General features: G+C 30.8%; 1 protein-coding gene and 1 long non-coding RNA gene across 3 annotated transcripts in view; both read right to left on the bottom strand.

Moving 5' to 3' along the window:
- The window catches only part of LOC126739258 (protein furry), a 55680-nt gene extending 33605 nt beyond the window's left edge, over positions 1 to 22075 (bottom strand). For both annotated transcript variants that reach the window (XM_050444848.1, XM_050444849.1), the window contains exons 1-13: positions 21909 to 22075; positions 19715 to 19888; positions 17797 to 18031; positions 17582 to 17740; positions 17316 to 17525; positions 17060 to 17260; positions 16860 to 17004; positions 16527 to 16761; positions 12271 to 12895; positions 10245 to 10540; positions 3346 to 3484; positions 3096 to 3293; positions 2819 to 3043 (exon numbers count right to left, since the gene is read on the bottom strand). In XM_050444848.1, coding sequence (XP_050300805.1) covers positions 2819 to 3043; positions 3096 to 3293; positions 3346 to 3484; positions 10245 to 10540; positions 12271 to 12895; positions 16527 to 16761; positions 16860 to 17004; positions 17060 to 17260; positions 17316 to 17525; positions 17582 to 17740; positions 17797 to 18031; positions 19715 to 19888; positions 21909 to 21948 — 2882 coding nt within the window. In that variant the 5' untranslated portion in view covers positions 21949 to 22075. The remainder of the gene's footprint in view (positions 1 to 2818; positions 3044 to 3095; positions 3294 to 3345; positions 3485 to 10244; positions 10541 to 12270; positions 12896 to 16526; positions 16762 to 16859; positions 17005 to 17059; positions 17261 to 17315; positions 17526 to 17581; positions 17741 to 17796; positions 18032 to 19714; positions 19889 to 21908) is intronic.
- Positions 4852 to 10235, bottom strand: LOC126739271 (uncharacterized). Its single transcript, XR_007661582.1, has 4 exons — positions 7106 to 10235; positions 6685 to 6845; positions 6497 to 6626; positions 4852 to 6242 (listed from the first exon to the last, which is right to left on the bottom strand). It is a non-coding gene; the product is annotated as an uncharacterized LOC126739271 (long non-coding RNA).
- Positions 22076 to 25230: the final 3155 nt, after the last annotated feature.

The following is a 25230-nucleotide window of genomic DNA, read 5'->3' as shown; positions in this document are numbered from 1 at the left end:
TGGTGACAGTTAGATTTTAGGGATAAGTCAGGGCGTGGCAGAATATTAGAAACAATATGAAATAAAAAAATAAAAAATCAAATAAAAAATAAAAAATCTCAACAGCGAAGTTATTATAATATTGATCTTATTTAAGTACTTAAATTTATTTATGTGACTTTTAAAACTTATAACCTAGTCTGTTCTTCCAATAGGATCTTATTTATTGAATTTTTAAAAAACACAAATTTTGAATTCTTAAGGACTTGTGTCAAGCTATTCCACATTTTAACAGCAGTGTATGCAAAACTTTTTTCATAGCACGAAGTTCTATGGTGGGGTACAATATAGCTTTGGTCATTGGCGGTACGCTGTAGCCCTAAAGTAGTTCTTGGAAGCGGTTTAAATTTTTCTAAAAGGTAGGGAGGTTTGCCAGTACTTATTACTCTGTGTATGAGACAGTAAAAATGTTGTTTTCGTCTGTTGGCCATATTTAAAATTTTAAATTCATTTAGATAGGGTGTTCCGTAATTTCAATAAGTATTGCACCGAAAATATTCCGTCAGCGAAATACTCTTTCGGACCGGGATTGGGTTCCAGGAAATTCTCCTCTGACCTCGATCGCCAACATAGCCCCCTCTCATTAACTTTAAGTTTGTAATCGTTTACTAGCGTTTGATGCGTTGGTGGGTGCGTATCGTTGAGCGTTGTAGTTATATATTTTTTTCGTTAGTCTAATAAGAGTAGTATGCTCCTTCAATTATAAAAGTAATAATAGAAAGTATTAATTATAAATGAGTGTGAAGTTTAATTAATAATAAATACAAGTGACATTTGGGCTTTTATTTAGGCCTTTAATGAAATACAATGTAAATGCGAGAAATAGCAAATAGAACCAGTGCAAGTTTAATTAAAGCTAGCACATAGGGCGTTATATGCTCTCTATAAGATATATTATATGATAACCTCATACACCAGTTTTGCATCTTTTGAATGGATCTTTTAGTTACCAATGAGAGCGAGTCACCATAGACAACATCACAATAGTCAAACAGGGACAGAACCAGAGAATTACATAAAAAATATTGTTGTTTTTGAGGTAGATACTTTTTAATATAATTAATATTTTTAAGTCTTAAATATGCAGTGGAAAGTTTACTATTTATGTGTTGCTGAAAAGATAGGTCTGTGTCAAAAATAACCCCCAAATTTTTTGCATTTTGAACGACTGGTATAGTATTATTATTTAAAGATACCTGAAATATTTGTTCAATTTGTTCACGAAGTTGTTTATCTTTGTTTATTATAAGAATTTTAGATTTATTTGATTTTAATTTTAAATTATGGTTCTTTGAATATAAGAATAATTGGTCTAAGTCATTAGTAAGTTTTTCTTTAGCTTCTATCACCTTACATTTCACTACAGGTATAGTAAGTTGGGTGTCGTCGGCAAATTGATTGAATTTACAAAATTTAACACTCCTGTACATATCTGCTACATAAATGGCAAATAACAGGTACTCCGTTTTTGATAAGTTTGAGATCCGACTTTATGATTGTAGAGTCTTTTTTTGTACTTACGTAACTATACCTAAAGGTTAAAATATTTTGTAACAAATTTAGTGCATCTGTAGAGAATCCATAATACTTTAATTTTGCTAATAACAGTTCAAGATGTACCGTATCGAAAGCTTTACTAAAATCTAAAAGTGTCATGCAAGTACTGTTTGTTTGTTCTTGATTTTCTCTTATATCATTGAGGATATTAGTTAGTGCTGATGTGCTAAAATTCTTTCTAAAACCAGATTGGCAGGTTGGGACTATATTTTGCTGTTCTATGAATGACTCAATTTGTAAGTAGATATGCTTTTCAAATATTTTTGACATAGCAGAAAGTGTACTAATTGGTCTTATATCTTTAAGGTTTTTTGGATCGTATCATAAGGCAAACATATTTTTCAATATTTATTGATACATTTTATGGGTATCTGCAGGGTAAGGCAATAACCAGGAACACAAAGAAAAAAGAATTTGACAATGTGTTTGTAAAAGATGGCATATTTTTTTAAGGACAATATATCTTACACAAAGTCATAAAAAGTAACAGTATAAGAAACAAAAGTAAAAAGTACACTTTACAGAAGTTGATAGAAGCATACTTTTGGAAATATTTCTATTGAACTATAAAAACCTGTGTGTATGCATCCTGAAATATGTGTGTACATCTGGTTTCTATTTAATTAATCTTTATAAGTTCTAGCTTTACAATAAATAAATCATCATTTACTTTAGTACCCAAAAAATAACTTAGTGAGAATTAGCAATACTGTTAATTTATAACCATCGTATGAGTTTTTAATTAGGAATTTTATTATACAGTGTTGTAGTGTATTATTATAGTATCTTGTAGTTTAGTACACAGTTTAGGTGTGATGATGCTTCCTGTAAATCAGAAAGGATCAGAAATCAGAATATGCAGATTTACTGCATATATAACGAAATCAAAGGCACCACACTTCTTTAGTAGACGGTATTAAACTGTCCTTTTTACAATGAGTCATAACATAATCAAAATATTTTTCTCTAACAAGAGTCAGCATCATATTTCTAAAATACCTTTCAATCACAAGGAATTATTAAATACCAGTTAATATAACTATGAATAATTCATGGATTTGCAAATTAAAATCCGCAATCAGTGCAAAATAATATTTGGAAGCTTTTTAAAACATTGAGTAAGTCATTCAATAAATCTGCTACTTTTTTCTTAATGAAATTTATCTGATTACGATCGGTATTAATTAAAAATACATTAAAAGTCGTTTAAGTATAAACTTACGTTGGATCTACCACTGAAAATAGAGCATTAAGTCTCGTATAAACAATTGGCCAGGAATGCAATGTCATAATAGGGCACAAGCTTAACAGTTTATCTTTTTCTAAGAATCCAAAAAGACATACGCTCCAAGGATCTATTACGTTAAATGTATAAGGTATCTGGTTTTTATTTGAGCCTTCTTCTATAAGCCCCATTGTCCAGGTAGACGAGTTTCTGTCAGCAAGCCTAAAAAGATAATAATGAAAAAAAGAGCTAATAAAGTCATTATCTGATATACCATTGAAAATCTATATTAGTAGCTGTTTGTATAGCCGCTTTGTCTGCCGGAGAAACTAACGGCAAACACCTCTCCAAGATAGAGGCACAATTTTGATCCAAAACGTCGATGACCGGCACATTTTCAGAGCAGCCAAGGAGTTTCAAAAGACTTTTTACTTCTTTAAGAATGAGAACACACAAACGTCTGGAAGTTAACCTAAAACAAATATCTGTAAAGCGCTGAACGTAATTCTCTTTAAACTTAATACCTATAATTGCATAGCATAACTACAGCAAATGCCTCCACGAGATGAAGGACGGAGGAAAGAGGCTCTGATTTACCAATATCAGTCTTTTTGGTGAGATTCGGATCTGGGGTTGTTGACTTCATTTCGCTATACTCTTTCCCTATTAAACAAAAAATATTACATATTACAGTATTTGCCACGTTGAATCATAAAGTCTCAATTCTAAAACGTCTCCATCTAAAGCTGGAATTCATGCATAACTAGATCTGTTAACTTTTCAGGTTCAAAATTTATTATTTTTTAGACAATTTCAAAACTTAGTATTACTTTATATTTATAATATCCTAATAATTTACAGTTTCAAATTATTTTTATTTGAAAAAGCTATGTCAGTACCTTTATTCTCTGAATATATGAACGTTTAGAGACGCCAGTATTGAAAAGTTTTATAATCTTTGGCATTGAAAATCTTTTAAAGTAGCTCGAAGCAGAAGCTCTTCTTCTGAAGGATGAATATTAGGAAGGATTAAGCTTTAAGTTTGTTAAGGAAAAATAATTACAAGAGAGTAACATATAATAAAAGAAAACGATGTTGATGAAATTACTACTAAAAATCTAAAGAAAGGCGAATTACATATTTAAATATATCTTTGTATACAAACATATTATGACCTATATTGTTTACCTAAGAATTTCATAATATTTGACCCATTTTTATCTCAACGTTTATTAAAAAGGCAGCCCTAAAACTTCCGCTTATTTTAAGTGCAGTTCCAAAACAAGTCTTGTTTTTTAAGGCTACTTTTCCAAAGAAGTTGTTAAGAAAGGACCTATGTAACCAATACAAGGACAAAATTAATTTAAAAAATGAGCATCAAACTTATTTAAACTTTAAGGATCATTTTGATTGAGTATTTAAAAAAAACAATATCTCTATTTCGAAAGGTATACTATCTTTGAATTCGTTGTCAATATTCGGTTTCTAAAATATTAAGTGCTCCCTTATAAGCTTCTAAAAGGGCTCAAAAACCGTTTTTCAGGTTCATTGCATATAAGATACAGATACTTTAAAGTGAAGTGAAATATTATTATGTCTAATTTACCAACTCGAAAAAAAATATGTTTACTACTTGATGTTGCGTCTATGCAGGATGTTAATTAATTGAGTGCCGTTAATACAGGGTGCGAATCCTCGGGGTTCTTTTTAGGAGAAAAGTTTATATCAACGTAGGTCCTAAACCTCTTAGTTTTTGAGCTACAGGTTGTTAAAATTTTAAGAAAAAAGTTCTTTATCATTATTTTTTATCACTCGTAGATATTTTTATGAAATGTGTATCTTGATCGTCCTACTGAGCCTGATTCATTCTTTTCCCTGCCTGTTGATATTGCGGAAATTAAATCTACTTTTAGGGATATTAAGCAAAAAAAGACTTTTGGCTATGATGGTCTAACTGTGCAGCATTTCCTTAACTTACCTGGCACTAACCAATACCGCATTGGAGGTATTGGTTAGTGCCATAAATCACTCTTTTACCACAGGTACATTTCCGGATAGCTTTAAGATAGCTAAAGTAATTCCATTATTTAAAGGAGGTGATCCAGAGTCTCCCTCTAATTATAGACCCATAGCACTGCTGTCAGCACTTTCCAAAATTATTGAAAGACTAGTAAAGAACCGCATGATGTCCTATTTGACCCAAAAAAATATAAATGGAAGCTTAGAACATTGAAAGGCTAGAAGTAGCATGCCGTGGAACTATGGGCAGGTTTGTTTGCTTGCAACATCTCTGATGCAATGATGCCAAGTGCTTATAGAGAAATGGCAAAAATCACTTTATAATATCATCAAAATTTTCAGTTGTTTCCGAAGGCACAAAACAATACCACTGGTCCCCTTTTAATAAAATATCAAGCATTTTTTAAAAATAAATTTGATAAGATACTCTATATCGAAGTCAATATAAGTTAAGTAAATGAAAATAAGGTACGAAGAAACGAGAAAACGGTAATGGCATCGCAACGCCGCTCGATCGCATTGTTTATGTCACAGATACAAGCACTCTTTACCAGTGACGTCGTCAACAAATATTTACCTGATAAATTTTTATTAATTAATAATTAAAGAGTTTGAGTATAAGTAATATTACCATTTATGAGCTATTTAGGTGTTTTTTTTAATGAACTTCATTAGAGGAAGGTCCTAATGAAAGGCAGCATTTTTGTCAAAGCATTTTTATGGAAATTAAATATTTTATTAATATAATATTATAGATTTCTTAATAAATCATGTTTTAAGACACAAATTTTTAACATTTTGCAAAATTTTATTGTTATTGTTATATTGGACAAAACTCAGTTTTACATCACTTCCTTACATCACATAATATATACTTCTATGCTGCTGACTTTTCCAAAGGGACATTATTGCTTCAGCGGAAAAAGTTAAAACTACAAGGATGTTCAAATTGTGAAGGAGTTGCAGGTTTTTTTTGTAGGTTATAAGATTTTTATTATGAGTATTTAGCCTGTACAATGGTTTTGAGACAACAGTGACCTATATAATACCTAATACCAAATATTATATCATATTAATTTATACTAAAAAACAAAGCTAAGAATAAAGACTATGTACAATAGATTAGATTAGAGAGTTTATTAGTAGTAATATACAAACAAGTGCTTTTACAAGTCAAATAAAATATGTAGTATGTTGGGCTTTTCCATAAAATCATGTTATTATTTCATGTAAGTATTTTAACAATGACTTGAGACATCTAATTTAATTTCTTTGGCGCAAATTTGCTTGTTGCAATCTTCGAATTTTAATTTTTTTCCATAATCTGGTGACAAGTGATTAAGCTCTTGAAACGGTGGAATCATCAGTGCTTAGGTCCTCAGGATATCATTTTGATTTTACCCTAGAATAATATACATAAAAATATAGTATTACCAAAATTAAAAAGAAAAAATTAAAAAAATGTATTATGATAATCCAATTGATCAATAAAATGTATGTTATTATAGAGAATCTTTGTAATGTCATACATTTGATTAATTGCATTTAATTAAACAAATATAATACAATAAAATACCATATCACTTTTAAATAAGATATATAGAATAGGATGATACATGGCATAAAACTAGTAGTCTATTTTGAGTGTATTTTTACCTTTTCCTTGGCAGGGATGTGTAGCAGTTAAACAAAAACGGCTTAGATGAGAAATAGTAATAGAGACTCCACGGTTACTGTAGAACTATAATTCTCAGATGCAGTTATTGTTGATGATGAATGATCAGATCTGTAATTATACAAAATTTGGTGTATCAAGAATATTAATCTATTTTAATTATCCATACGTGTCTATATTAGCTTCACTGTTTGTACTATATACCATTTTGAAAGCTAAAGAAGTTTTTGCACTCTTCAGGAAAGCTACCCCTGTAGCTTTGAAGGGTAAATCACTTGTAAATTAACTGAATTATTGGCTGCTGTGTTTTTAACCAGTGCATCAGAAATCCTAGTAAAAAAATAGTTTTACACACATACCTAATTTAATAAGTATTAGGTATAAATAAATCTATATGAGTAGTACTAATACTTTTTGTGAAGAAGCTGTATGTTTTACAACATAGCCCAAGCACAAGTTTTAAAAGGTTGTTTTTTTAGCTTACATAATGTAGTAAATAAAAGCATGCAAACCTTTATCAATAATTCTTGGTAAGGTAAAATATACTCATACCTATAAATATACTAGAAAAATATATTTAAAAAAATTACCTTTGAGGTAGAGCTGATTTTTTTAATAAAGTCTGTCTACTGATAATATTATCTCCCTTGTCCTGTTGATTTCCATTAATGAAACCCATTATTCCCTTTGGGCATAATCATTGGGCAATCTATAATAAGTATTTGATATTTAATCAAATAGCAGAAAAAAATTACAGTAATAAATTAATATGTGGTGCCAATTACTATATATATTATTGTAAGTTGCAATAAGGTAAAACAAAAAAAAATTATGGAACAAATTTTAAAGAAAGACAAAATTAACTTTATACATAGATATCAAACTATATATAGATAGGTACATAGGTATTATGCATTTTTTCTGCCAAAACAACAAAAAAAAACATAAAATCCTGTAATAAAACCAGGGACAAAATTCTAGTTTTATATCTTTTATAGCCTATTAATAGATGAAAGAATCAATGATATGTTCAAAAAAATATTTAGATTTAAAAATATAAATATGTTGGTATTTTACGCACACTTTCACATTCAAATTTTTATTAGGTTTATATCTATAAGATCCCCTATTCTACGTTTATGATGATGGTTACCCCATGATGTGATGTTATGAAAGTATCGGTACTTACTTGTGAAAAGATCGGCTTGAATCACGTTTTTATCATGATGCGACACAAGTTTTTGCCATCCTAGCAATTTAAAAAAACACTAAAACGTGGCCTTTTTTCCTTTTTAAACCAAAAATTTAAGAAAATACACGAATCCCGAATATAAACAAAAAGCCGTTTGACAGATGACACAACGCGTATGGTTTAGGCGCTTAAGCTCCGGTGTTGTCGCTTCAAATTTTTTAGAAGCAGTTTTAGTGATAAGAATGTTAATAATTTTGTTTTTTTTTGCTTAAGGATATTATATTTATTCTTAAAATAGGTTAATTGTAGTATTTATACTTTTTATTTTAAATTTTCCTATAAAATATAACAGAAATAAGTTAAATTAACGTTATAATGTTTGTTAAAATATAGCTAAAAATTTCCTCCGTTGGAAATTTGTGTCGACTTGACAACAGAGAATCGGCACATATGTTTGTAAATAAAACACCCCTCTTGCCCCTGTGCACATGTTGGACTCAAACAAAGTTGTTGTTTACTAATTCTAGCCTTTCAATGTTCTAAGATTGGAAGCGAACAACTTGGATTCCAGGAAGGTAAGGGAACGTCTGACGCTATTTTCTCATTCCTAGAGTCCCTCTTTTTAGGACTGAACAGTGGCGGGTTGGCTGCGGCAGTGTTCTGTGATCTGACCAAGGCCTTTGATTGTGTTGATCACGGAATACTGCTGTGGAAGCTTGAGCGTTATGGTTTTCGGGGGCCTGCTGTATGGTTCGCATCGTATTTGAAGGATAGGTTTAGAAAGTGTTTCCTCAGGTGGTTCCTCCTCAAAACAGCAGCCCGTTTCACATGGTGTCCCACAGGGATCAGTGTTGGGTCCCATTTTGTTTCTGATATATATAAATGATATGGCAAACCTTGATGTACAAGGTATATTTATTCAATTTGCAGATGATGCGACGGTACTTTGGCATGATGTTAGTGTTGAAAACCTAAATAATACAGTAAATAGGGATTTAGCCAAAATTAAAAAATGGTGTGACTGCCACCAGCTAACTTTAAATGTTCTTAAAACAAATGTCATGAACTTTAAATGCAGTTTGAGCAGAGTTTGCCTTGGAAACATTGATTTAAATAATTTAAATGAGAATAAGTTCTTGGGAATAAGTCTTGACAACAAATTGAAGTTTGAAAGTCATATCAGATTATTGTGCAACAAGTTGGCATCTAATTGTTATGCCCTTAAAATCATAACAAGAGAAGTAGAGTTTGGAATGGCCAGAAATGCCTATTTTGCACTGATTGAGTCACATCTGAGGTATGGTTTGTGTTTTTGACGTGCGTGTACCAATCAATTATTTATTCTTGCAAAAGAGGGCTATCAGATATATTTGCAAAGTAGGTATAAGAAATTCATGTAGAGAACGTTGTATTACTCACAAAATCCTTACGTTGCCTTCTTTATTTATACTGGAAACGGTGTGCTTAATTCTCAAAAAGTACAGAGATCTCATGTTGGAGGTAGGCACCATTATAGCAGCAGAAGGGCTAATGATGTGATTTTGCCTGTACCCTCAAACTCATTAATAAAAAGGTCATTTATATTTGATGGTAAAAAAATGTTTAATCATCTTCCAGCGGATATTAAGGAAGTGCAAAGTAATAGAGCCTTTAGGAAAAAGATTAAAAATTAGTTGGTTGCAAGAGGCTACTATGAAGTAAATGACTTCTTTTTAGATAGATTTTAACATATGATATTATATATTTTATATTTTCTGACGAATATTTGTCTGTGCCCTGTCAGAAATGTGTCTGTAGTACTTAAGTTTTGCTGTAAGAGATTTTCTTTTTTGAGCATTATTTTAGTTACTATTTTATACTTATGTATGATTTGTGTATTGTATATGTGTTTTTTTTTGTTTGTACCTATGTATGGCAATGCCATTCTTCCCATACAGCTTTGTCGACAAGATTATCTCTTATGACAATAAAGCATATTTTGATTTGATTTGTGGTATAAACCTTAACTTTTTATCATTAAGGAGCATTTTTTGGTGTATAAATTTTGTTCAAAAATCAAAATTATTTTTCAAATACCCATTTATTTTGGAACAAATTTGGTCCAAAAAATGCCTTCTTAATGATGAACAGGTGTGAACAAAATTTCATAAGAAGAACTAGGAGTGATAAAAAAATATGAACAAAAACTTATTATTTTTATTTTTGGTTTAGGACATACACATATTGATAAAAACTTTTCTTCTTTTAGATCACTAGAAAGGATTCACACCCTGGATTATAGGCACCTAACTAATGAACACCCTGTATATGACACATCTGCTCAAGAAATTGAATTAATAAATACATGCCATATTCCATCCTCAAAACTATTGGGAAAGTCTATTTCCTAATAGTAGACTCGCCAGATTTTCTATGAATTAACCGTGTACAAAAATTTTGCAGAAACATTAACTTATTAAATGTGTACCGTATTTTTTTCTTACCAGTTTAGATTAAGAGTTTCTATAATTCACAAATATAGTTTTATCTATCCTTACCAATTCTAAGTGTTCCAGTAACCAAAGGAGTATTGGTTAAAGCCGATTTCCATGCACAAAGCAAGGTCAGAATCATTTTTAAGCCATGATCCATCAGCTGGGGAAAGGTGTCAGAAATTTCTTTAGCGACAAATTGGGTTAAACCCCAAAGAACATCCTGTCTCCACTCGGGGAAATCCACCACCAAGCTTTGAAGGCTACAGTAAGATAAACCGCGCAGTTCTTCGTCCATATGGACCGTCAACCGACTAAGGAGATCTACCAGTTCACTGCTGGTCATTCCATCTGGGATTAATCTAAGCGAGAAGAATAAATTTCAGAGGAGTTCATATTTTCCTTGTTAAGACAATACAAAGCATCTTATACACGTTCGGCGGTTGAAAAATTTCGAATATGATTTTTGCGTAATGTGTAAGAAGGAGGCGGAGTAGAGCGAGAACAAACTTGGCTCCACCCTGGGCAGCTATCGCGCCGTCGTTGCGCTTATCAGTCCGGAAGTTCGGTTGCAATTCCTCGCATACCTATGTACGTGTTAGCCGATCGTGTTTACAATTTATTTCAACCTTTGGTACGAAGACGAATACAGTAATAAAATAAAAATGGTTTTCACTGTTGATCAAAAGATTAATATCATCAAATGGTATTGTCATGCGGATAGTGCAGAAAAAGTTGTCGGCCGTTTTATATTTGCATATCCTGATCAGCAAGTCCCTACTGCTAAAACAATTTATAATATCTGGCATAAGTTTGAGCAGTCGGGATGTGTAAATCGGTGTGCAAAATGTTCTAGTGGCGATCAGGAACCTCGTCGAACACCTGACGCTAGGATTGAAAAGGAGGTCAAGGTGTGTGCTTTTGTGGAAGTAAGTGAACCTTGTTCTAGCTCGCAAATTTCTGAAGAACTTGATATTCCAAGTCGTACAGTGCGTGATATTTTGAAAAGAAATAAGTACAAAGCCTATAAAATTAAAAACACTCAAGAAATTTTTCCAGAAGATCAAATAAAACGCTTGGAGTTTTGTGAAACCTTAAGAGAAAAAATTGATCATAATGATGACTTCACAAGTAATATTTTATTTACGGACAAGTCATCTTTTTCTTTTCTAGGTCGACATAATTTTTCAGTCGTGAGATATTGGTCTCGGGAAAATCTACATTTGAGTGTACCATTACGAACTCAATACCCGCAAAAGGTAAATGTTTGGGCTGGCATTTTAGCCAATCACATTGTAGGGCCTTTTTTTATTGATGGTACCTTAAACTCTGAGAGATATTTACTTTTATTGCAACAAAATATTATACCCGCTGTACGAAACTTGGATGTTAATTTTGAGGAAATTTGGTTTCAGCAAGACGGATGTCCTGCTCACAACGCTAGACAAGTGCAGGACTATTTAACAAACACTTTTCCTGAACGGCTTATTTCCACAAGAGGTACCATACCATGGCCTCCGCGATCTCCAGATCTGACGCCTTGCGACTACTTCTTATGGGGCTATTTGACGGAAATTCTTTACCAACACCGACATGAAAGAGCCGTTAATTTGGACGAATTGCGACTTAGAATTATTAATATTTCTAGGTACATTACACCTGAAATGTTAGCCAATGTACGTAGAGAAATTTACGACAGGTTGTGATACTGTGAAGCCCAACAAGGAGGTGTATTTGAGCACCTTATTAAATAATCCATTTAATTGGAATTATTATTTTGTTTAAGAGTTATTCTTAACAAAATAATTTTTTTTTATATTCGAGGCTAACCTACCCACCTCCAAGCGCTTGCTAAACATCACTGCGAGCAAGCCGAAATTAAATTCACATTGCGAGCGGTACGGAGAATCGGCGTCGCTATCGGTGGGAGGTTACCGATGCAGTCGTTCTTTGTCTACGCTCTATCTATTAGGTCTAATACATTAAAACTCAATCCGTAAGATTCAACTCGCCAAACATGTATAACCAATCAATTTTAGTTTAGGTTAGAATGTACTTGCACTAATATGAAAAAACATAGCAACTTACATACCTAGGAACAGCAGCAACACAAGTTCTAAATAACTCAATCCTCGGCTTTCTTTCCCCAGTGATCATCTCATCAGGTTCCTTGTTAACGTTTTGCGTATTGGTCATCATCAAAGGACGCCCACATTGCGTGTCCAAGGCTCTTAAAATGTCCACAAACACAAGCCGCACGTGTGGAAAATAAGCGTTCATTCCTATACTTTTTGCGGTGTCTTCGGTTAACATTTTGTTTAGGAAAGTCTTTCGTACACGTAGAGTGTTCCCGCTGGGTAAAACGCCTACAGATCTCGGCATAGGCGGGTCTCCCTCTTTTTGCTGTAAACTGTCCGCCACCACCAAAAAGGCTCTGAGACCAATACTCATTCTCTCAGGGGTCAGGATCATTTTTATAGGTCGACCGACTGAAAGAAGATCGAACACGATCTCCCTCATAGCAAAATCTAGTCGTTCTTGCGCGATGAACTGAATGATTTTTACAAATATATTTAAAGGGGTGTCGCGAGGCACGATGCCTTTGGAACCTTTTGGGAATAGCGAATTCACGATGCTTTGTAGGCGGGAATGTGTAGCGGAGTTGCTTTCGCATTTTATCCGAATCATGTATACCCAAAGTAGGCGGTAAAGAGACTCTAAAATAAAAATAATTCAATTTGCTTTTTTTTGATACATTAAGAAGTTATTATTGAAGACTATGTTAAAGAAAGAAAGAAAATGTGCTATATTACGTAAGACAACAAAATCTTGTGTACAAGCATCCTAAAAACTAAAAAATACCAAATTCACTTTAAATTTCAAATTTCAAACAAACATAACATCTAAAACACTTTACCATGAAATTTACACACATTACCAAAATTAATCATAACAAAACAGATTGAGAAAAAAAAAGCATCTTTTTGATAAATTTCATTAAAAAATAAGTAAAGCTGTCAATAAAACAGAATTTAGAAGAAGTAAATTAAATTATTTAACAGGAAACAAAACTAAAACACTAAAATGATGTCAGAGCACAGGTTAAAAGGTATCATTAAAAAAATCTTCAAGGCTATAATATGCCCTGGATAATAAAAGTGATTTTAATTCCTTTTTGAATCTCTTAACTTCTAAAATTTGTCTGATACATAGAGGAACATGGTTGTAAATTTTTTTGCTAAGGTATATAAGTGAGTTCTTGGTGAGGGAGGATGTAGGGATTGGTAAGGGAAAATCGTTAACCTGGCGAGTCATATGACCAGTATTAGAGGGAGGTTTAGGACATTTATGAATAAGAGTAGCTTTTTCTAAGATAAAAAGAGAAAAGAGAGTTAGGATTTTTTGAGATATAAAGAGAGGTTTACAAGAATCTCTTAACCCAGCGGAACATAGGTATCTAACTGCCTTTTTTTGAATCACAAAAATTATGTTTAATCATCCCTTGTTGCTTAAACCCCAAAAAGGCAAGCCATAACGAAGGTGGGACTCAATAAGAGAAAAGTACACTGAACGTGCAACTGCCCCTCCCAGCTCATGCCCTGCCATTCTTACTGCAAAGCATCCAGAGGATAATTTTGATTCAAGATTTAGGATATGATCTTCGAAAGTTGTAAATTACAAACAGTAACAGAAAAATGTAATTCGATACTTTCAGACATATTTCACTTCACCTCAGAATTATACTGTTGTATAAGCAATGAACCTAGTTGTAAACAAAAAACAAAACTTGCCTTGAAATAGACATTTAAGACAATTAGGTTCGGTATATACAAAACTTTGAAAAAAAAGTTTTAGTGCTAAAATTGACGTATTAAAAAAATACCAACTATATGATCTCTATGGCCAAACTTTATTGCCAAAATAGCCTCTAACAAACAATTTTGCTTTTTTTACGCATTAAGAAAGAAATTTTAGCATTCCATTTTCACGAGTCAAATTCACAGAAATATAACAAAATTAGGACCAAAGAAAAATTGTTTTGGAAATATGCTGCACGTGGTTGGTCGAATTCGGGCATCTAATTAAACATGAGTAAAAGAAGGAATGGATTCGTAATTGTATAAGAAATCAAATGTTTTATACCCTTTTTAACCAACTTTCTTCCTTTTCCTTTCGCAATTGGATAATGTTACGCAGAACTAGATACAGATACAGGCAATTAAAAAAACTTTTTAAATTTAACGGACGATTTTTCAGACAGATCGCTGGGTTGGCTATAGGGTTGTATCTCTTCTTTCCTTAGCGAAGTTTTCATGCAAGACTTGGAACTTAATTATGAACAATCCCTTTATCACGAATACAGGGTTTCATTTTCCGCTAGCGATGAGGAATAAAGTTTTATAAGAGGCATTGGATAGGACGTGGTGGTCCCCAAGGTTGGCCGGCAAAATCAGCAGATCTTAATCGACTAGATTTCCACTTCCGGGGCCACTTGAAAAGTTTGGTTTAATCAGTGCCGATTAATACTGAAGAGGAACTACGGCAACGCATTATTGACTGTTCGAATCAAATTCCAATATCAGAGATATTCCACAGGATACGTAGATCGTGGGGAAGAAGAGCAGATGTCTGCATTGAAATGAATGGTGGTCACTTTGAACATTTCCTATGAATGAATTAAGGAATTTATTATATTATTAAGGAATTTTGGTATTTGCTTTATTTAATTTTTTAAAGCAACAAGATGTTCTAAAAAATCATGAAATGTTGATAGATTATTTAATAACTGAAGTAATTTAATTTCAATTAATAAATTCATTACTACTTCGTAGCTTTTGAAACGCCATACCTTTCATAAGTTTATGTTGATTAACCGGTTAGCAACCATCAGAGCAAACTCTATGCCTTCAATTTGCTAAAAAATCATAGCTCTGGGCGATGTGCAACAAGATCCCTTTTTTTTAGGAAAATGTATGTAGTTTTAAAAAAATTAACGTTGCAAAAAAATAACCTGGAAAAACAACCATAAATCAATAAATAACAATCATAAAACAACCTCCTACCCTTGCAAAAACTACCCTTTCCGATTTTCCAGAAAAATTTTGAATTTCACCATTTGCTTGATTAATTTGATTTGATTTAAGGTCAAATTTTATAGCAGTGGATTTTTTTTTGAAATTTTATTTCGTTTTTTAAACCCATAATCTCAAAAAAAACGTTTTTTAAATTCACCTTGTCAGTGCCCCTAACACCCTTAATATGCATTTACCGCTCTATATTTATAGGACCTTTTTTTACTATTTTTACTGAACTTTATATGGTAAAGTCACTTATACATTAGGTCTAATCAATGTCTAAATGATGCACTACTACATGTAAACAAATTTAAATTATCACGAATACGAATATACGTATTAAATAAAGACATAATTCTATTTTCAATTTTACGACTTACGTTCATAAACTATACCCCCCAAATAAAGTTGATGTTAAAGAAAGAAAACCAGGAGAAACTATCCTTCATAGACTCATTACAGATAATGGGAAAAATCCTTCATGCACAGATAATATAATACAATTCTCATACATTTCACCATATTCACATAAATTTGCTGCTTTCAATAGTTCTTCTATAGATTTTTCAAAAACAGCTTTTCAGAAAGAATTACTGTTATTAATGGCTTCCCAATTAATTCAATATTTTTTTTAATTTTGCAATAAATTAATAAGTTTTCATAAAGATTATTATTCCTGTTTCTTTCTTACAGTAGATCCGATAATGCCTAGTACAGGCGAAACACGTGGATGATACGAATATATTTCAGACCTGTGACTTTTGTGTGAGTTTAATTTATAACTATTTAATTATGATACTTGTGCGTTATTTTTTCTCTTTCGTCAACAAATTATTTTGTATTTGCATTTAAAATTTTGACTATAAAAAAGTTGTATGTACACATTACTTACTATAAGAATAACAAGTATTCTCGAGGTTAAGATAGTACAAGTACGATATACTACTGTACAAGGGTAAAAACGTGTTATAATTCTTGCATACTTTGGTTGCTTACATTGAAGCTACTGAGAGACAACTGTAGCATATGTAATTCTTCAAACTTTTTTTACATTCTCCGAAAATATTCGGAATTATTAAAATTGTTACATTATACAACCCGTAATATCTAAGAAAATACTAAATACAGGATAATTCTGAGGTGATTCATATAACCCAAAAGCTATTATATTTTCAATGATTAAATACAAATATCAATGACTCTTTTGTAGTAGCGATGTATTTTAAAAAGTAATAAATTTTGATTAAATAAACTTGGAAATGGTTTATCTTACCTAATGCCACCCGACACATTTTCGGGTCCCGATTTTTCAAATGAGAAAGACACATCGCGAGAAAACAGTGCCAGTATTGCAAGAAAAATTGTTTCTGACTGACGCACAATAGACAAGTGACCAGTGGAAACAGAGCTAATCTATGTTTAGCTTTAGTGCAGGCGTCTACTGTTTGTGAGTACAGCATTTCGACAAAGTTTTTTAGGCAAGGAACGTTTACTTCATTTTTCACAGCCTAAAAACAGAAATAACAGGAAAAGCCTAAGAAAAAGCCTAAAAACAGTTATTTTTTTGCCAAAGTGTTTAAAGATTTATTTACAAATTAACGCTTACCGCTGCTACAGGAACTAAGATTTCGACAAACAAACCGGCCAAGGCATGTTTAATATCTTTATCTTTCACTTCCAGGAAATACTGGGCGCACTCTTGCATAAACTGGAATGAGGCTTCGAATTCTTCGATAGGCACCATTTTCACTCTGAAACACCCAAAAACTTTCAATAAAATAATACATTTTAAGTTACAGGGTGTACCTAAAGAATTTCATGCCCATTAAAAGGCTAATGATGCTATGAGTAGTGGCAGGACTAGGTTCTCTTGACCTCAGCTCCTTTAGTTCAGCCATAAAACGTGTACGTACAGACATAAAACGGCTTTGAGCCAAAACTCCAATCACTTCTGCATATAGGTCACATATCATATGAATGTTGGTACTATTTGGATTGTTTTGAATGCTAAAATAATAAATAAATGATAGTACATTTATCAAGAGTTATCCATGTAACCCACCCCTCTTGATGTTTAAAATGTTTTAAAGCTAAGTTCTCAATATACTGAACTAAATCCTCATGACCTGGATGAAACGAAAGCTGCTTTAAAACTTCTATTAATACCAAACAAAATATAAACTCCACAGCCAAATCTCTTTTCTCTTTCTGAATATCCGCTTCGGATCTTTCTGGGGTTTCAGTCGTATTTCCTGCCACGATGTTAATAATACTAATACAAAAAAATAACATATCAAATGCACTCCCAATATAAATTATTTCAAATACCTTTTTTGTTTGATATCGCTCTTCTTTTGTTCCGGATTAGATACTTCGGACATTTGCCTTTCATACCAAGAAAAAAGAGCTTTCAGTAAAGAGGGAAGGCAATGCTCGGCCACAGACCCAAAAGCACCCAATAACTGATCAAATTGTAAATCTTCACCCCTGTAAAATAGTTCAAAAGAATTGTTATTGAACATAATAAATTGGTAAGTGAGTACCTCTGAAGAGTTTTTGATAAAGGTTTCTCCTGTGGCTCTGTCATGACATTTTCAATCTTTTTCTCGGCCAAAATGGTAAATTCTTGGAACAGACTGCGCATTACAAACTCTCCGGGTCGCACTTCGCCCTCGGCACTCTGACCCATCAGTAAAAGTTGAGTTACTCGGTCTTTTTGCGCTCCCCATGGCAGTAGCATACTACGGTTTATTGCCGAGACATTTGGAACTTTTTTTTCTGTCGAAACGAATAATTTCATTACAAAAATAAATATATTCAGAAAAAATAAGTATTAAGACATATAGTTACTCGCTTTTCTTTTGATATAGGTTTGTTGGTATTTAAAAGTATAAATGACTTTTCAATAATTTTAACTAGGATATTTAATCAGTAAAGAGTTTTCCAAATGTTACTTATTAATTTATTTGAATCCCTACCCTATAAGTGATATGCTGGCATCTTCATGACAATAAAATAACTGATTTTATAATGTTAAGATTCTAAATAAATTTTCTCCTGAAAATGCTAATAGAAAATGTTAATTCAATGATAATAAAATCATATCAGTTTATTAAGATCTATTTTAACTCTTACTGATTGATCGCTCTGCCTCCTGAACATTATATATCCTTGTTCTGCTATACATTACATCAAATAAACACAAATACAAGTCACACAGTAACACCCTAAATTAAACACCGATTCACATTTTTCGCGTGAGTTAAACTATAAATTTCCAAATCAAACATACTGGGAACATAATATTTATAAATCCGTCAGGAATTACTTCTCATAGTAAACTGAACAATAATCTAAAAATCGAAATTTTCGCAAACTGATATCTAATAAATTTACAGCGGTTTTTTATGATCGTATCAAGAGATAAGATTTGGAGTACCTTGAATTGAAACACCCCTAGACAAAAAAAATCGAACAAATAATACTAAGTACGTACGCGGTACTTTACCAAAATAATCGATAATAAAAATAAACTTGTATAATAAGTCTGTAATATAGCTCAGGAATTAGGTTTTAATGATGTTTTAAATACAAATTTTTTGGTGTTTTAATTTAAAATGAAATAAGGCGATTTTTGAGAAGTAATTAAAGTCCATTAAATCCTTATTAGAACATACATAGACTGATTAAAAGTTAGATATTTTTTTCTTTGTTAAGATAATGGCTGAAATAAAAACCAGATTATTATTTGTAGTATTTCATTATTGCCTTAAATTATTTTTTTTATTCTATTTCATATAGCGTGAGGTAAAAACATTTTATCTCACTGTCTAAAGTAGCTTTGAATTTTGCATAAAAACTCCAATAACATCACACATCTTACTATTATTATTTGTCAATAGTTGGCTATTACCAAACCTACTCAAAATCTCTAAATATCTATAACATCAACACTTTATTCAAGTTAAAAAAAAAAGGCATTGAAAGCAATGTTACATATTTTATATTAATTTATTAATAGGTAATTTATCTCTGTTTAATACCTATATATTTTTGCATATATATTTTAAAAAAGCATTTATATTCCAGACTAAATTTAAATTTTAGATAGAGATAAAATTAAATTTTTGATTTTAAAATTATTGAGCTAATTACAAGGGTTATCAGCATTCTCCTGAAAGTTCCCAGAGCATTTTGGGCTTTTCAGATCCTTAAGTAATGCCATGAGAAATTAATTGTTTATCTGATAATCTGCTCTTTATAAAGACTTCCTGAATCCTCTCAGAGAGTTGTGACTTAAAATACATTCAAGTTCGTGGAAGCAATTCTTATTGAGCTTCAACATTTGTATTGTATACCACTGCTTTACATATAATTACTGCAATTTGTATATACAATTTACTTTGAACTACTGCATGTATAGTTAATTCTGCTATATTGTAAAAGTAAATTTATACTTACCCAAAGGCAAATTAGGTAAGGCAGATACATTTTCAGATTCACTTCCTCCAACTACTGCATGTATAGTTGATTCAGACAATGTGCTCTTGTCAGTGTGTACAGAAGTATTGTCTGAATGTGTATCGGAGCACACACTTTGAGAACATTCAACATCTGAATCATTTGATGTTAAATCTGAAAAATAAGGTTTTCTTTTTGACAATAGATTTCCTATGGTTAATGGTCGATGATCATTTAATTAAATTCTACTTGTAAAGTATATTTTTAAAAAAAGAACTGTGTTTCAGTTTTAACAGAGTAAATTTTATAAATGCCAGGCTTAAGGGGAGTTATTATTTAATTCTAATGCAATTATCCTGAGCTAATAGGATTAACATATGTCACAGTGTGATGGAAAAAAGAGAGATTGCTATTATTAAAAGTTTTTAGGCATTAAAGTTTATCTGTTTGAAGCCTGTGAGGCTCATTTAGATGGTCAGATTTTTGTGACTATTTTATCAACAAAAACATTCTTAGTACAAAGAAAGTTGTCTAATATTTTCACTTGTTACTTTTTAAACAAAAATGTTCAATCAAATGACTGTTTTGGCATTTTAGATAGATTATAGATTTTAAATGTATCTATAGATTACTTTAGGATAATAGTTATTAACTTAACTGTTAGTGTGCAAACTCAAAATCAGGGTCCAATTTGATGATTAACAGGAAATCTTCTTATTAAAAACTCCAAGTTTGCTCATTTGCTTTTCTTAGCCTCTGCCATCTCATATAACATTATATCATCATCATAACATTATATCTGTTATATGACTCTGTTATATGACTGAGATCTGAATTTGTTTATATAAATTAAATAATAATTTAAATAACTCCAAACAATTAAGTGACAATATATTAGTAAATATTATTTTTAAATATTGATCGAAGAATGAAAATAAACCATTTAAATATAAATTTATGATCATAAATTATATAATTATAACTGTTAATTAGAATATTAATGTTGTATTGTCAATAGGCACCATGTGTTGTAAAAATTAGTGGTTTTAGCTTACAAGTATCCAAAGCCCTTCCTCTGACAATTTAAATATATTTACAGAGATTGATGGTATTGTAGACAAATTAATCTTTTACAGGTTAATATTCACAAAGTATCAAGAATTAATTTTTAATTGACCATATTCTTCTAGGTTTTTTTACAGAGTAAAAATGTCCATACACAGATTTATACAATTAGAACTCTTAATCAGAAGGATTAAATCATAGATGAATGGTTTTTTGTTCAATCATATTAATGATGCAAAATAAATAAGTTTATCTGAAATTTTGATCCCAAAGCCTGTTTCAAATTTTTGCCCTAATGTGAAATATTATCTTCTATATGAGCTTGACAATATGATATTTAGTTTAACTGTATTAAAAGGATTTAAAGAAAATCCTTAACCTTAAACCTGCTTTTAACAAATAGACATACTTCAAGTGTTTTAGTATTATTGAATGGAAAATCTGAAAATCGAGGCCTGCATTATTTTTCTTTCAAAATGATAATAAGTCAAGTAGATCGTTCAGAAATCTATTATTAAATTTCAAAAATTAAATTTCCTTGAAATTCAGGAAATACAAGATCAAGATATACTTTTATACTTGCATTTTTCATGCATTACATATATATATTAAGTTATTTCAATATTTCAACTCCAACCATTAAGGATGAATGATAACATTAATATAGTACTAAGTTATTTGTATAATTTATTTTGTGCTGCCTTTGTTGAATTTATATGATTTGTTGAATGTGCTCGTTTTGTAATAAATAAAAATAACTTTAAAACAAGTGGGAACATCTATTGAAATGAATGTATCACAGCATATAATAATAATGTTTATTAATTCCCAATACAATTTCAATATTTACATTGCTGTAAAAGAAATAATAATAATATAATTGTGCGGGATTAAATGGCCTAATTTTCACCATCCTAACAATTACTTAGGGACTGTTGAAGCCACTACATATACTTTGAGCATTAGTCTCCACTTCTAACAGATTAAGTTTTAGAAATGCCATGTCTAAGATCGAATGTTATTATTTCATTATAATGCAATTCCACATAATGTACTAATAGGATCTAAATATCTCCCTTTATGAGGAGAAAATGGGGCAGCCCTATTTTAAAGGTCTCAAATCTGTTACCTGTTTCGAGTCCGTGAGGCTCATGTTGATGGTCAGACATTTTGCAACTATTTTGTTAACATTAAGGTGATTTTTTCAATTATTTAATACTTAAAACACATTCAAAACAAATACAAATTCTTTTAATTTGGCTTCTGTTCTTTTAATATATATTTAAACAAAAACATACAGTCGAATGACAGTTTTGACGTTTGATGGCAAGATATGGGCGTATTCATGTGTTGGTCAAAACATCAAAGGGGGTTTTGATCTGTGACGTAATGCTAAAAAATAAATTTTCTGCTACAGAAGAAAACATTAAAAAAATCAGACATACCAAATTACTTTACGCACTAATGCGTAAAAAAACGTCAAAAATTTTTTTGAGAAATTATAAATTAAATGTCAAATAAACGTCAAGTTACTTTTTATGCACTAGTGCGTAAGAGCCCAACACACTCATCTACAAATCAATAGATAAATACCGATTCCAAGCGGTCTACCGGTAATTACCGTTCCTAAATGGTAATAACCAAACACAAGCGGTTATAGTTAGAAGTTCTATAACCGCTTGATATAGTTCTATAACCGCTTGATATACGTGACGTCACCAATTAGCCCTTTATACGTCATCAATTTGGAACAGTAATTACCCACGTCCGGAGCTGTTTTCTAAACGTCAAATGTCAAAGATATTTAAATAAGTGCGGGAAAAAATAAAAACAAACAACAAATTATTTCCTTTTTAAAAATGACACAAAATTTATTATGGCTAATAAGATAAGTTTTCTTTTTTGAAATTTATGTACAAAGATCGATGATGATTTATTAGTCGATTGTTTGCAAAACCCCAACCAAAAACGTCAGATAATTGAAAAAAAATCTGAAGACCATACATTAATGTAGAAACAAAAATTTTTGTTGCAAAAAGGACACATTTCACAAAAATATAAGCCATTTCACGAGACCTTGTGGTAAAAATATTTTTAAAAACTTTTTAATTCTGTAATTTTGCGTTCTACACTAATACAATAAAGAAAGGTAGCGCTTAGTTGGGTAGGACCTACAAAACTAAGCGAACGAATAATAGGTCGCGGCAATATTATATTAATTTTTTTCCTAGCCTGATTTATTAATTTGTCTTAAGATCTTTGGATTTTCCAACAAGTTTTGACAAGTAAAAGACACAAATCGCTATCGAAATACGTCGTTTAATAAAATTTTTGTGATAATCAGTCAATTGACGATCTGAATCATAGACTTTTTGCTTGTAAAAACAATTCTCAAGCCATTCAATTTTTAAACATGGAACTTGGAAAACTGTCTTTACTTCCAATGTGCCAAACAACCCTTATGGTAGAAGTTACCACAAATAAAAAACTAGAAGTAAAAAAAAATGTAAAAATAAAATATAATTGACATAAAAACTAGACTTGCAATAATGAATAGTAAAATTATAATAGTATACTATGCTAGTTTAGGATAAGATAGATAAAATTAGACATAAGCTAGCTAAAAACACTCCCTATGTTTTTCCTAGTGTTATTTTCCTACCTATCCGAGTCACCCTGTACTGTCTTAAATTAAAACATTGCTTGTACTCCAAGGCAAGAATCGAGTGACCCTGTCTAAAATGCATGCTTGGATAATATTTTCATTACTTTTCTTATAATTTTTTTCTCAAAATCTTGTGCAAATCTTGAAAAACGCTGAAACTGGTGTCCATTGAAATTGTCCAAAGAATATGTGTACAAATTTTCAAAACTATAACTGATAAATTTTTTGAATTATGCAAATTTGGTTGAATTTTTAGAAAAAAAAATAATTTTTTTTATAAAAATATTATTTTTCTCAAAATCTTGTACGAATTTTGAAAAACGCTGAAATAGGTGTCCAATGAAATTGTTCAAAGAATATGTGTATGAATTTTCAAAAATGTATATGATCAATTTTCTGAGTTATGCACATTTTGTGGAATTTTTAGAAAAAAAAATAATTTTTTTAATAAAAATATTTTTTTTCTCAAAATCTTGTACGAATTTTGAAAAAAGCTGAAATAGGTGTCCAATGAAATTGTCCAAAGAATATGTGTACAAATTTTCAAAACTATATCTGATTAATTTTTTGAGTTATGCAAATTTGGTTGAATTTTTAGAAAAAAAAATTATTTTTTTTATAAAAATATTTTTTTTTCTCAAAATCTTGTACGAATTTTGAAAAACGCTGAAATAGGTGTCCAATGAAATTGTCCAAAGAATATGTGTACGAATTTTCAAAACTGTATATGATCAATTTTCTGAGTTATGCACATTTTGTCGAATTTTTAGAATAAAAAATAATTTTTTTTATAAAAATATTTTTTTTCTCAAAATCTTGTACGAATTTTGAAAAACGTTAAAATAGGTATCCAATGAAATTGTCCAAAGAATATGTGTACGAATTTTCAAAACAGTATATGATCAATTTTCTGAGTTATGCACATTTTGTGGAATTTTTAGAAAAAAAAATAATGTTTTTTATAAAAATATTTTTTTTCTTCAATTTTGTACGAATTTTGAAAAACGCTGAAATGGATGTCCAATGAAATTGTCCAAAGAATATGTGTACAAATTTTCAAAACTATATCTGATTAATTTTCCGAGTTATGCACATTTTGTCGAATTTTTAGAATAAAAAAATTTTTTTTTTTCTCAAAATCTTGTACGAATTTTGAAAAACGCTGAAATAGGGGTCCAATGAAATTGTCCAAAGAATATGTGTACGAATTTTCAAAACTGTATATGATCAATTTTCTGAGTTATGCACATTTTGTGGAATTTTTAGAAAAAAAAATATTTTTTTTTATAAAATATTTTTTTTTCTCAAAATCTTTTACGAATTTTGGAAAACGCTGAAATAGGTGTCCAATGAAATTGTCAAAAGAATATGTGTACAAATTTTCAAAACTATATCTGATTAATTTTTTGAGTTATGCACATTTTGTGGAATTTTTAGAAAAAAAAAATATTTTTTTTTTTTTAACGTAGACGTTGCTGTAGGTACCAAAAATCAACGCCAGAGATCAATCATCTTTCTTGGAGGTCTGTGCAACGTTGAATGAATTGTTGTATGCAGACTTGTATTTTTAAAAGAAAAAATATTATTACTATTATAAAAATCTATTTTCAGTTAGCAGATGATCTTTTGAAAACGTAATTCATATTGTCACTGTATAAATTAAAATGGTTTAATTAGAGTGGAGTGGCTTAATTACTTAAACTGAGACATACTGTAGTGCAGGCGTAACTTTTCCTCAATTTGATAACTTTACTATATTTACCATCAAAAACAGAATGATGGTGAG

The sequence above is a fragment of the Anthonomus grandis genome, chromosome 8 (assembly GCF_022605725.1).
Source record: "Anthonomus grandis grandis chromosome 8, icAntGran1.3, whole genome shotgun sequence".
In the NCBI taxonomy this organism is placed as follows: Eukaryota; Metazoa; Arthropoda; class Insecta; order Coleoptera; family Curculionidae; genus Anthonomus; species Anthonomus grandis.
The sequence above is the reverse complement of the archived record's forward strand: the minus strand, read 5'-3'. Positions and strand labels throughout refer to the sequence as shown.